This window comes from Zingiber officinale, chromosome 6B (assembly GCF_018446385.1).
Source record: "Zingiber officinale cultivar Zhangliang chromosome 6B, Zo_v1.1, whole genome shotgun sequence".
In the NCBI taxonomy this organism is placed as follows: Eukaryota; Viridiplantae; Streptophyta; class Magnoliopsida; order Zingiberales; family Zingiberaceae; genus Zingiber; species Zingiber officinale.
The window spans coordinates 12,223,455-12,235,754 of record NC_055996.1 but is presented as its reverse complement, the minus strand read 5'-3'; the positions used below and the strand labels follow the sequence as shown (position 1 = coordinate 12,235,754).

At 34.1% G+C, this 12,300-nt stretch overlaps 1 protein-coding gene, 1 long non-coding RNA gene, 4 other non-coding genes and 1 pseudogene across 9 annotated transcripts; 2 read left to right on the top strand and 5 right to left on the bottom strand.

Moving 5' to 3' along the window:
- The first annotated feature begins 1,777 nt into the window (after positions 1-1,777).
- On the top strand, positions 1,778-3,006 carry LOC121992007 (annotated as a pseudogene).
- Positions 3,007-3,151: 145 nt separating this feature from the next.
- LOC121992008 lies at positions 3,152-7,164 on the bottom strand. The gene is made up of 3 exons (XR_006114788.1): positions 7,119-7,164; positions 4,596-4,699; positions 3,152-3,541 (listed from the first exon to the last, which is right to left on the bottom strand). It is a non-coding gene; the product is annotated as an uncharacterized LOC121992008 (long non-coding RNA).
- Positions 6,518-6,594, bottom strand: LOC121993440. Its single transcript, XR_006115284.1, has one exon. It is a non-coding gene; the product is annotated as a small nucleolar RNA Z105 (small nucleolar RNA).
- Positions 6,647-6,736, bottom strand: LOC121993482. Its single transcript, XR_006115321.1, has one exon. It is a non-coding gene; the product is annotated as a small nucleolar RNA SNOR75 (small nucleolar RNA).
- On the bottom strand, positions 6,813-6,902 carry LOC121993484. The gene has a single exon (XR_006115323.1). It is a non-coding gene; the product is annotated as a small nucleolar RNA SNOR75 (small nucleolar RNA).
- Positions 6,976-7,065, bottom strand: LOC121993483. The gene has a single exon (XR_006115322.1). It is a non-coding gene; the product is annotated as a small nucleolar RNA SNOR75 (small nucleolar RNA).
- A 143-nt stretch (positions 7,165-7,307) lies between the features above and the next one.
- LOC121992006 (octanoyltransferase LIP2p, chloroplastic-like) lies at positions 7,308-11,237 on the top strand. 4 transcript variants are annotated; one of them, XM_042546110.1, is made up of 6 exons: positions 7,308-7,483; positions 7,814-7,963; positions 8,931-9,195; positions 9,595-9,745; positions 9,938-10,298; positions 10,818-11,237. In XM_042546110.1, exons 2-5 carry the CDS (start codon positions 7,824-7,826, stop codon positions 10,261-10,263), a joined length of 882 nt encoding a protein of 293 aa, XP_042402044.1. In that variant the 5' UTR covers positions 7,308-7,483; positions 7,814-7,823; the 3' UTR covers positions 10,264-10,298; positions 10,818-11,237. The 4 variants fall into 4 exon arrangements, with proteins under 4 accessions (XP_042402044.1, XP_042402045.1, XP_042402046.1 ...); XM_042546111.1 differs by having other exon boundaries at positions 10,810-11,237; XM_042546112.1 differs by having other exon boundaries at positions 10,791-11,237.
- The last annotated feature ends 1,063 nt before the right edge of the window (positions 11,238-12,300 follow it).

Sequence of the window (12,300 nt, the reverse complement as noted above, 5' to 3'; positions counted from 1 at the left end):
TGGTTAAGTTTTGGTTGTTAATTAAAAAATTAATTACTAATTTTAAAATTAATAGATCTTTAATTGAGTAATATATTTTTAAAAATATTTTATTTGAAATTAATATAGATTTAATTGAGTAATATATTTTGAAAAATATTTTATTTGATATTTTTGAAAATTTAACTACTATAGTTATATTTTATATTGATCGAAAATCTTAAAATTTTAGACGTGGGACTACACATTAATATCCATAACTTTTGTTTAGTTTTGTTCGTTAATTAAAAAAATTAATTATTAATATAACTATAATTGAGTAATATTTTTTGAAAAATATTTTATTTGATATTTTTGAAAAAATAACTACCTATAGTTAGAAATGTAAACCCCATCAATTAACCCACTTGTAGGGCCAGATCCTATCACTTCATTCGATAGACTTTATTATCTCTTGACCGTAGAGTTATATTTTACATTAATCAAAGAATCGTGAAATTTTAAAAGCGAGACTAAATATTAATATCCATAACTTTGGATTTGTTTTGATCGTTAATTAAAAAATTAATGATTAATTTTAAATTTAATTTATCTATAATTGAGTAATATATTTTGAAAAATATTTTATTTGATATTTTTGAAAAATAACTACCTATGGGAATGTAAACCGCCCGTGCAGTTAACCCACTTGTAGGTCGAGTGAATTACTATGGCTCTGTCTCAACCCTCCGCATTGCTGATGGGCGACTCGAGGATTTTCCTAGATCCAAAGATCCTATCACTTCATTCCATAAGCTTGATGATCTCTTCATCGTATAGTTATATTTTATATTGATCGAAAATCATGAAATTTTATATATGGGACTAAACATTAATATCCATAACTTTGGTTAAGTTTTGGTCGTTAATTAAAAAATTAATTATTAATTTTAAAATTAATATATCTTTAATTGAGTAATATATTTTGAAAAAAAATTATTTGATATTTTAAAAATAACTACCTATGGCATATTCAATTTACTTTGATTAATCTCAAGGATGACTAATTTCTGTCCGAAGAAATTTCCTATCTTTTACTAGAGTAAATTAGAAAATATTCATAGCGAATAATCTATCAATCTAATATTTTAAAATTAACTATTTATTAAAAAAAATTCAACTGTTAATTCATCAAAACTGAAACTCAATTTTAACCAAAAAAAAAAAAAAAAAAATTTGAAAAAACATCTGTGGTGCAATTTTCCTGATGCATGTAAAGAAGATAATATGCGCCCTTTATTTACGCTTCCTCTTTCATTTTTCTTCGCCATCAACTGATATGGAGGAATTGTTAATCTGACATATAATATGTTTTATTCCATCGAATGATACAGAGAAAACAAGGTTAATCTCGTTAACCTCATATATACTATATTTTATTTTCTCATACATCTTTAGAATGTTTTACATTCATGACAAAAATATTGTACAAATTTCAAATTTTTTTAATAAAAATTGAGCAACCAATTGGATTAACATAAAATAGGTATATTATGGAAATTTTCGTAAAAATAAAAAGTGATATTGAATTAAAAAAAACTATTCAATATTATGTTTTATTTAGATATTCACATTTTTTTAATGAAGTTTGGAGATTGAAACTTAGGAGACGTCATTTTGAAGAAAAGGCAAATTATCAAAATTAATTCTAATGGGTTTGAACCCGAACCCGTTGGATAAAAAAGATCCGATAGTGTCGTGACGATGAAAGTATCTAGAAGCTTCCTCCGCCCTAGACATCGAGGAACGCATGCTCGATCGTTCCTCATTCACAAATCTATTTCGTCTTCATCTCCTTCCTCAATTTGCGACTGTTTGAAGTCTCTCTTCGCCTCGTCTCGATCGTTTTCGGTTCCAAGTACTCCTTGTTCTATACTCTCGCTATCGATTAGGTTTTTGTTTGTGATTTCGTGAGATTTTTTTTTTGGGTGAAACTCACATATTTGCCCTCTTTCGCGTATGAGATCTGTCTGTGTTGTCGAGTTCAATCCTAGAACGATAGAAATTACGAGTATTATGGGAATTATGATCTCGCAAAGGCATCTCGTTGGATTCATTAGATTTTGATTCCGCGTTCGCGAGTATATGCTAGGGTTTGGTTGTTCGACGATTCATTGAATCCCCGTCGCATTATTCGTTGAATCAGTGTTTTCAATTCCGATCAGGTTTTGTTGTATCCTCCTCCTCGTTGATTGTTTCTTTTCTTCTCGTTTTGCAAGTTTCGATTTTGCGGCATCATAGATGGCAAGTGGAATTGGGGAGTCATCGTCTTCATCTAGTGGGGATCCGCAGAACTCTTTCTTCAGCGGAAACAGTGGCAGCAATGATACAGGCAGCTTTGAATGCATCATGTTCATGGATTTGAACTCTACTGGGCCTGCCTCTACAAATGGCTCCATGTTCACGCTCAATCTTCTGAATGCCCTGTCTGCAAGGCCATCATCGAGGAAGAAAAGCTGGCACCTCTCTATGGCCGAGGGAAGAGTTCCACTGACCCACAGTCGAAAACGTCACCTAGTATGAACATTCCTCACCACCCAGCTGGGCAGAGGCCCGCAACAGCGCTGCCGCCGCCCGACCCAAACAATTTCCACCATGGGAATCCATGGTTCATGGGCGGAGCTCCGATGGCCAGCACTAGGTTTGGTAACTACACGTTCTCTGCTGCCATCGGTGGCTTGTTCCCACATTTTAGCTTTCAAGTTAACGGGTTCCCCGCTGCAACTAACTGCAGCTTATGGCCTCGAAGCCGGTTTTCCTTACGGGTATGGCCAGGCATTCCACGAGGGGCATCATGTTCATGGATTTCTCCGGGAAGTTCACAAAGGGCAACAAGCTGATGTCTATCTCAAGGCATTGCTATGCTCTGGTAATTGCTAGCTTTGTTTGGTTCTAGGCAGTTTGCAATCTGAAGTACTGTCATTATTGCCACGTTATCATGAATTGCTGCTGTTGTTCTTTATAGGTTGATTGTGAATTGAATTGACAAATCACAAGTGCCATGGGCCTTTGTTAGTTTTTGATTGTTCCTTCTTAGTACGCTTGCTAGTGCTGAGCAACTTTATCTAAGATGTTATTACTTGTGCTCTGGTAAGCTGTAATTGTTATCATACATCGTAGTTTTCCCAAAGCATGAAAGAAAAAGAGAAGCAATACTGACAAGTGTTCAGTTGCAACATGATTTGCAAAATTGTGATCCAGATCAGACGATCCGGAAAGACTAAATCAATCAATCTGGATCAATTGAGATCGAATTCTACAGTAAAATTTGGCAATGTATTGCATGAATCATATAATTCATGTGTAATTGTTGATCTTACGACATCTCAATGGGCAGCAACTATATAGGGGACGTGTGACAGTGCAAGCGTTCGCAACGAAGCAGCGCCAACGGCCTGTAGAGGGGGATGTGAATGTCATTGCTAGTTTCTCATGGCTGTTCTTGCAGTTTGCGGAGGACGCACGAGGAGATGCCGATGCCAGCTGTTCTCACTCGATGGAGAAGAGGAGAGCAGCAGTGAGGCTGCGTATGAGTGAGGCCAAGAGAGGAGCAACAGTGATGAATAGAAGCAACATACTTATCTAATTATCATTGATATTTTAAATATAAAAAATTTAAAAATGAATATATTAAAATCTTAAATTGAGTACAATTCTTTCTAATGTATTTTTTATTAAATTAATTTTTTTTTCATCTCTTGAATGAAAAATATATTAAATTTTCTTTAAATGATACTCAATTTAATAAAAAAATATAATAATTTTTTTTAAATGATACTAAATTTAAAAAAAATTATATTAAATAAAAAAAAATCATACTTAATTTAATAAAAAATATACTTAATTCTAATTTAAAATAATAAACTTAATAAAATTATATTTATTTTTAAACTATTTATAAATGATACTAATTGAATAGAATATATTAGATTTTTTTTAAATGATATTAAATTTTAAAAAAATTATATTAAAATAGAAAAAAAATATACTCAATATAATAAATTTTTTATTATATTCTAGTCTCTATTTTTAAAAATAATTATATTTATTTTTAGACCATTTGTACATAAAAAATTTAAAGGATAATTAGATAACAATATTTGAATGAGAGAATTTAAACTTTAGATTTTTAATTAAAGTTTTTGTTAATTCTTTCAATATATATATATATAATTTAAAATTTAAAAATTAAATTATATTTGATTTCAATTAATAAAATTTCCCTTGTAGATAAGCCTGCGACCGGGACAACATGCAATCCACAGCAGAACAGTACTATATATATATATATATATATATATTTTTTTTTTTAAATTTTAAAAATTATAAATAAATTTTATTTATTTATTTATTATGTACATTTTCAATCTATTATTTATTAATATCATTATTGATAATTTAATTTTTTTTAATTCTAATAAATATTAAATTAATTTAATTTTTATTTATTGATAAATATTAAATTAAATTTTAAAAGTTTTTAATAGGATTGACATTGATCATTAGGACACGAAGCATAAACCAATATTACACTCCCTTATATGCTAGTCACTATTCCAAAGATTAATAGGCGTTACCTCTTCCATGTTGATCCTGGGACAGATTGACGGGGACGAATTGACAGGAGCGCTGAAGGTAAGCGTATTCGTCTTTTACCACCAATAAGCCAATATTACGCATTCTGAATTCATTTTACAATATTTTGGATGAGATTACTTATGACAGAGAGATATATATACAAGACACTCTTAACTGAGACAAAAAATAAAAACAACAAGAGATGTAAATGTACCAAACGGTTCACAAACTATTCGGAGCTTGATTTGGTAAAAAATTCATTCCAGTTCATTCGTTTATCTTATCGAGCCGAGTTCAAGCACGATTTCAAGCTCGACAGTTTTATCGAGTTGAACTCGAGCTTAATGATATTGGCTCGTGAACTCGCGAACATGTTCGTTTATAGACTCGCGAATTAAAAAAAAACGAACCTTAAAATAAACTTTAAACCGAACCAAAAAACAAACTCTACAACGAACAAAAAAACAAGCTCTAAAACGAACCAAAAAATAAACTTTAAACCGAGCCTTAAAATGAACTTTAAAATGAGCCAAAAGATGAACTCTAAAACAAGTCAAAAACAAACTTTAAACGAGCTCGAAAACGAGCCCAAGCTCGGTTAACGATTTAGGCTCATTAACTTTGATAATTAAGCTAATAACGAACCGAGCTCGACTTTGATAATTCTAAGCTATTCACGAACTTGATAATTTAAAACAAGCCGAGCTCGAGCCTTGAGATAAAAACTCAATTCGAGCTCAAGTCGAACTCGAACCCGAATATAACTTAAACGAGCTGAACTCGAACCTTGAGATAAAAACTCGATTCGAGCTCGAACCTGAATATAACTTAAACGAGCCGAGCTCGAACATAATACTGTTTGGTTCGACTCATTTACATCCCTAGAAACAACGTGCTTGATTCACAAGATTTGTTGGCCTTTAGCATTGCACAATCTGTTCTGACTACACATCATTTTCGAGCACATCTGATTCGCTCAATTGTAGGTTTGTCAGGTTCATTTGGTTCGCTTGTTTTCCGTTTGGATCATATAAAAGAACTATTTTCACAATTAACAAAACAACAATGTAAAACCTTATCGAAACTCCATCAATCGAGAAGCACTCACGAACCAAATTATTAGAGCCGTCAATTTGGGTTGGGCTCGTCGGGTTGGCCCGCCCCGCCAAACAATTTAAGCGGGTTGGGTTGGAATTTTATCAACCCAAGTCCGCCGTGGGCCGACCCGCCTAGGCCCGCGACCCGCGCGGGTCGGCCCGCTCGGGCTTGGGTTGGCCCGCGGGTTGAAAAACATATGTAAGCTTAAGTTTTATGTCAATTTATTATCTTTCTTTGTTATAATTTTGAAATAAAAATAGTATTTTTCATCCAACATATATACTCATTTGTGTTCATTTATATTTAAAATACATATTTATGTATACATTTAATTGTAAAAAACTTTTTCGAAGTAAAATATTGTAGATATGAAATATTTTTTAATTTTTTTAAAAATTTTTGATGGGCCCGCGGGTTGGCCCGCCAAACCCGCAACCCGCCTTAGAATGGGTTGGGTTGGAAATTTCCCAACCCGCCAACTTGGCGGGTTGGCCCGCCCCACCCCGCCAAATGGTTAGCCCGCCACGGGCCGACCCGCCCCGTCACGGGTTGGCCCGTCTGACAGCTCTACAAATTATTCCTTTATCACCATCGATTAATGATGAAAGAATTAAAGATAGATTAATACAAATACAAACACATCGATTAATGGATTCTTGACAAAACTCTATCCGCAATCAGATTTTGTAGATAACGTTCTAAAAAGAAAATTCAATAGAAAAAAGTTGGAAGTTCCATAACATGACGAGCATGATCGGACAACAAATCTAATAGTGAATGGAGAACAACAATCTACATTGCTGAAGAAAACTCGGATTGGCATTCAGAATGAGTAGGAGGTTTAAATTCTGTCAGATAAAAAAATTCTCAGAAATGATACGAGATTCATCATAATGCCAATCAAAATGAGTATGAGATGCAATTTGAACGAAAAAGAAGAAAGAGATAGGATTTCTTTCAGACAAATGCCTCGATTCGTCCTCATGTTGAATGGAATGGATTAAATCGGACTCGTCATCTATCATTTATCTCATCACCAAGAAATCCAAAGATTGAGAATGAACCGAAAATAGAATGTGAGGTGAAATTCGAACGAAAAAGAAGAAAAGAGACAAGATTTCTTTCAGACAAATGCCTCGATTCGTCCTCATGTTGAATGGTATGGATTAAATCGGACTCGTCATCTATCATTTATCTCATCACCAAGAAATCCAAAGATTGAGAATGAACCGAAAATAAAATGTGAGGTGAAATTAGAACGAAAAAGAAAAGAGACAAGATTTCTTTCAGACAAATGCCTCGATTCGTCCTCATGCTGAATGGAATGGATTAAATCGGACTCGTCATCTATCATTTATCTCATCACCAAGAAATCCAAAAGATCAATCGAAGACAACAAGGGGCGGAGAAGGGAAAGAACATACCGTACTGCAGCGGCGCTAAAAGGACTTTCCACCCGCAGCGATGGACATAAGCACGCGGGTTTCGTTATTATTTATAGAGAGAGATAGGGTTAGTGTTAAGGGTAGAACTCTCGGGTTTTACGAAAATGCCCTTTGTTTTTTGTCTATCAATTGGGCCTTGATTTGTACTGCCCAGCCCATTTAGGGCTTTGGCGGAGGTTGCCATGCCGCCCAAAATGGCCGGTGAGCTCCAACCGGCCGCCATCTCATTAGTCGACTGTGGAACGATTGTTCTCATAGAGATGCTGTGGATCGGCCACCTTTCTTTCGGAGCTATCGATGTTCGCCCGTCGCGTGGGATTGGAATTTTGAGCTCGATTTTAAAGGTATGGTACTTGCATCCGAATCTGTAGATTTTTCTCATGCGAAAAATGACATCTTTGGGGGCTGGATCTAGGTTTCGATTCATTTTCTAGGATCATGGTGATCGATACCCCTTTGTTTGTTGATTTATAGCCGGAAGAGAAGCCGAAGGTGATAAGTGTAGATTAGGCATTTGATCCAGTTCCTTCCTCTTCATATTTCGTGATAATCGTTAGATTTTGCTCAAGTTGAACAATTTTTCACCTTTTTATGTAATCATGTCGCTGCAATTGTTTGCTAAACTCATTCGTTTACATTACTGAAATGTAACAGCATAAATCCTCTGTGTCTAGGTGATACAATATGTCGATAACGAATCATTGGTCCATTGCTTCTCCTCCACCACTTCTTGCCAAAGTAAAAAATCAATCATCTGTCCGTTTGAGATTCTCGAATGGGGCTGATACGGAAGTTACAACATTTAAGCAGGATTCAAACAGAAGGTTAGCTGATTACTGCAATTATTTACTACATACTTGTTTAATTCTCTAAAAAATGTTAGATAATGGCATTATTTCATGCTCTGTGATGCAGAACTTGCCTTTTGAGATTCCATTTTTTTACTGAGACTTTATGCAGTTTCAACCCCATATGGTTATTGATTTCCTTGGTTTCAGATTTCTTTTCTGTGGTGTTTTTATTAGGATCTGTTTCCACTTGCCTATTCATTTGTTTATAGTCCTGAGAATTTGACATGATATGATATACGTTTTTCATTCCTAACAAAATCAAAGTCTAGAATTATTGATCAATGGAAAACTCTTAAGTAACTGTCGTGCACAATTTATGTGGTTTGCCTCAATATTGATGTACATTGCCACTGCTCTGATATTTTCATATCCAAATTTGTCTTCCCTTTGTTTGATATTCAGTTTGATGTTAAATTCCTATGTCTTTCACAACAGAGTTAAAACCATCTTTGTTGACATTTTTTTCTTCAATTTTAATTGAAACTGATCTGTGAAGTGATATTTGTTTGGCATTTGTCTTCTCATTTTGGAAGATCTGGGGACTTGTAAAATGACAACTATATTGTTATTGCTTTATCTGCATACTTACAGCAATAATCTAGTACACATTATATCTTCAACTTCAATATGTGTTGTTAAAATTTTCTCATGTAGTCATTTCTAGCTTTGTCTTCTATTTTATATGCATGCGAGTTTTATAGATCACCGAAAAATTTCAGTTGAAGTCTTAACTGGTTCATTTTGCAATCTATGTTTTTTTTCTCTCATAAAATAACAAGCAGTACTATCTGCGCAGCAAAGAAGCTGCTGCATCTGATGTTTCATATCTTATATTTCCTCTCCACCAACTTCTAATTGATTTTCTATGACACTTTGAAAATAAACTACAATCCCTTGTTAAATTTTCTTTAACTGAGGTCCTTTCTTTTGTACCAAGCAGGTGTAAATATTTTGATATGCACAAACAGGTTGTTCCTTACACGGAAGCATGGTCTTGGCAAAAATCAATTGTAGCTAGGAGACAAACTTTAGCAAGGAAAGATGAAGATAATTCTGACATGTTATTAGTCCTTCAACACCCTCCAGTTTATACACTAGGAACAGGTAGTTCAGAGGAGCACTTGAATTTTGATATACGAGATAGTCCCTATGATGTTTATCGGACTGAGCGTGGTGGGGAGGTCACATATCATGGCCCTGGCCAGGTTTCTCCATGTACTCAGATAATCAGTTTCACATTTTCTGTGTCTGTAGCTGTATTGTATACGTATTCCACATTTCTATAAACCTTTGGTTGAAGTAGTAGTTTTTTTTGGTTTTCTATAATGCAAACTATTCATAGTGAATCTTTTTCAGTGTGTGTTGTGTTCATTGCGCTCAATTATTTTTGCACAGTGTCCCTGCCCTAACTTCTTGTTTATGCGAGTCTTAACAACTAATATGCTGTTTTCTGTCATAGTTCTGATCATATATATGTTTTTATATCTGAGCACTGATTTAACTTCTGCAGTTGAATTGATTATATGAGAAACATTTGGTGGTGTTATTGCTAGCATATATTTTTCTTTATTTTGTAATGATTAGTTTATTTTCTTCCTCCATAGCTGGTTATGTATCCTATCCTCAATTTAAGGCATCACAAAATGGATCTGCACTGGTACCTCCGGTCACTTGAAGAAGTAGTCATCCGGGTCCTATCGTCCACTTTCTCTATAAAGGCCGCAAGACATGAGAGTCTAACTGGAGTTTGGATCGGTACGTTCCTTAGTTTTGTTCTTCTCTCATCTCACACTTCATTGTTTCCATCTATGTCAATGCCTTGCCCATGCTTAGGACAAAGCGATCCCATTCAAAAGCAACATCTATATGCTGTTTCTGGTTCTCATTTAATGCACTTCTACATTTGAATCAATTGTCTGTGCTAAGTTGGACTGAAAACGACAACAGGAAACCAAAAGATTGCTGCGATTGGGATTCGAGCTTCTCAGTGGATAACCTATCATGGCCTTGCGCTGAATGTTACCACAGATTTGACTCCTTTTCAGTTCATTGTCCCCTGCGGCCTACGCGACAGAGGAGTTTGTAGTCTGAAAAATGCGTTGCAGACTTCACCAAACTGGAATGTCGGTGATATGCCATTGATGGACTTGACACATGAATCCCTAATGAAAGAATTCTCTGAAGTTTTCCAACTGTCTCTCGACATCCAGTGTGTTTCTGACAGTGACTATAGTTTATTCAGCAGTGACAGCGAGGATTGTGCTTCAGTTTAACAAGTTATTTCAACTAAAAAGATTGCATCAGAACTGTAAGTTCAGATGATTTGAGGTTCTTTATATTTTATAAGATTTGTGATTTAGATTTAAGACCTATTCAGATAGCATTTTATCTGGGTTGTGTCATTGCCACTCTGTTAATTGGCACAAAAAAATAGGAAAAAAAAACTAAGCAAACTACTAATTGCCTGTCACTCTCAATAAAATGCATCTGATGCAGTCTCCATGGTTTCTGTGCTAGCAAACTTAAACAATGCTTCCACTTTATATTATTTATCATACATCACAAGCTGTGGATAATTAGGTTTCCTTCCTATAGTGATAATCTCATTCATCTGTCAACAAACACCATATCTTATCTAACTGTAGATTTCTTCAGCTCACCGCTCCACACTGAATGCATATTTTAATGATACAAGATTTTTGAAACCAGGAATTTGATACTGAAATAGGAAGAACTTACTCCGTTTCATTCATGAAGTTGATCCATTGCTATGTTACTGATTAAGTATTTAATTCTCCAGTTTTATTAAGTGTATGTAGTAATACAGATGGATCAAGGGGAGGAGAAGGCATCTGTCTCCAGCCATATGTCGTCGGCCAGAGCATCATTGCCGCAGTCAGCCTCCTTGCAGAGGAGGGGCAGTGGTGGCGGTTGAGTAAGACTAGTGTGGAACATGTGCCTCCGGTGGCGTATCCTTTGCAGCACGGCATCCTTGTCGAGTGGGCGGCCGCCATGTGGAAGGAGGCAGAGGCTGGTTGTTACATCGCTTTCTAATACCGGCAGCTGTTGTTTCTCCGGTGAGGCAGAGGAAGAGGAGGAAGGCTTTTGGGGAAGATTGAAAGCCATGGCTGAAGCAGAGTGCCCTCTCATAGTCCAACCAATAGGATTATATAGACTGAGAAAGAGTATAATTTGTCTAAAATATTCATAAATACACGCACACAAATAGAACATTGTTTTTTCGGTATTTTTATTTATAAAAAAAATACCTTATTTTTAAAATCATCAAAAAGAGTATTAAAAATAGTATTATTCTCTTTTTATCTCTTACACCAACCTCTTAAATTCCGTCTTTCTCTATTTTTCAATGTATCCTTTTTTTTTCAAGATTAAAAAAGGCCTGATGTGTTTATATTAGATCCATCGATGCAGGGCCGGCCTTGAGGCATGTCACCGAGGACGACAGCCAAGGATCCTTGATTTTTAGGGGGCCCTGAATTTGACATATATATATATATAATATATATTATATTTTATTAGATTGTTTTAATAAAAAGCCCCTAAAAAATTATTGGATTATTTTAATAAAGGTCCAAGAAAAAAAGAAGGAAGGTAAATGGTCATTTTTTTCTCGTTCCAAGATTTTATTGTTTGTACAATTTTTTCTTCATTAATTTATTTATAGAAGTCATAAGACTCCAAAGAGTAAAGTATGAATCATGAATGCTAATTTTCTCATTTCTTCTCCTTTAATCTCTTCTAATTAAGTTTTTGTTCCAATTAAAATTTTAGTTTCATCAATATCATCATTGATCAATATATAAACTTACAATGTAAGTTACCTACTTATCTATATTTTTTTCTTATTATCAATATTCAATATTAATTTTTAATATTGTATTGGAGCTAATATTTTATGAATTTTCTTACATATTTGAAAGACTTAAAATAAATCATCTCAATTTTAATCATCATAGAATAAATTATATTGATTGTTTCAAGCATAAACCAAGCTTTATTGTTCTTCAACTATTATTTTCACTACTTGTGTTTGTTTCATTATTAGCTTTATTGCTGATTTGGTGTGCTTTATTTTTACACTTGAAATTGGTAGTTCAAACATGTTTCAAAGAAATATCAATCTTGGAGTCAAAAAAAAGAAACAAAAGATAAAGAGTGAAACAGATTATTAAAACTCACAAAGGTATTCTTTGTAAGTTTTTTAAAGCTAACTCTTCAATTGAAGATTCAATTAATGAATTACAAGAAAAAAAATTAAGAAAAACTAAATGATTATACAACAAATGAAC

Bases quoted from the DNA above. Each gene is read 5' to 3' on its own strand.
- LOC121992006 (XM_042546110.1), top strand. From the start codon at position 7,824: ATGTCGATAACGAATCATTGGTCCATTGCTTCTCCTCCACCACTTCTT. The intron at 7,964-8,930 runs GTTAGCTGATTA...TGTACCAAGCAG, and splicing joins AAGCAGGATTCAAACAGAAG to GTGTAAATATTTTGATATGC. The intron at 9,196-9,594 runs GTTTCTCCATGT...CTTCCTCCATAG, and splicing joins CATATCATGGCCCTGGCCAG to CTGGTTATGTATCCTATCCT.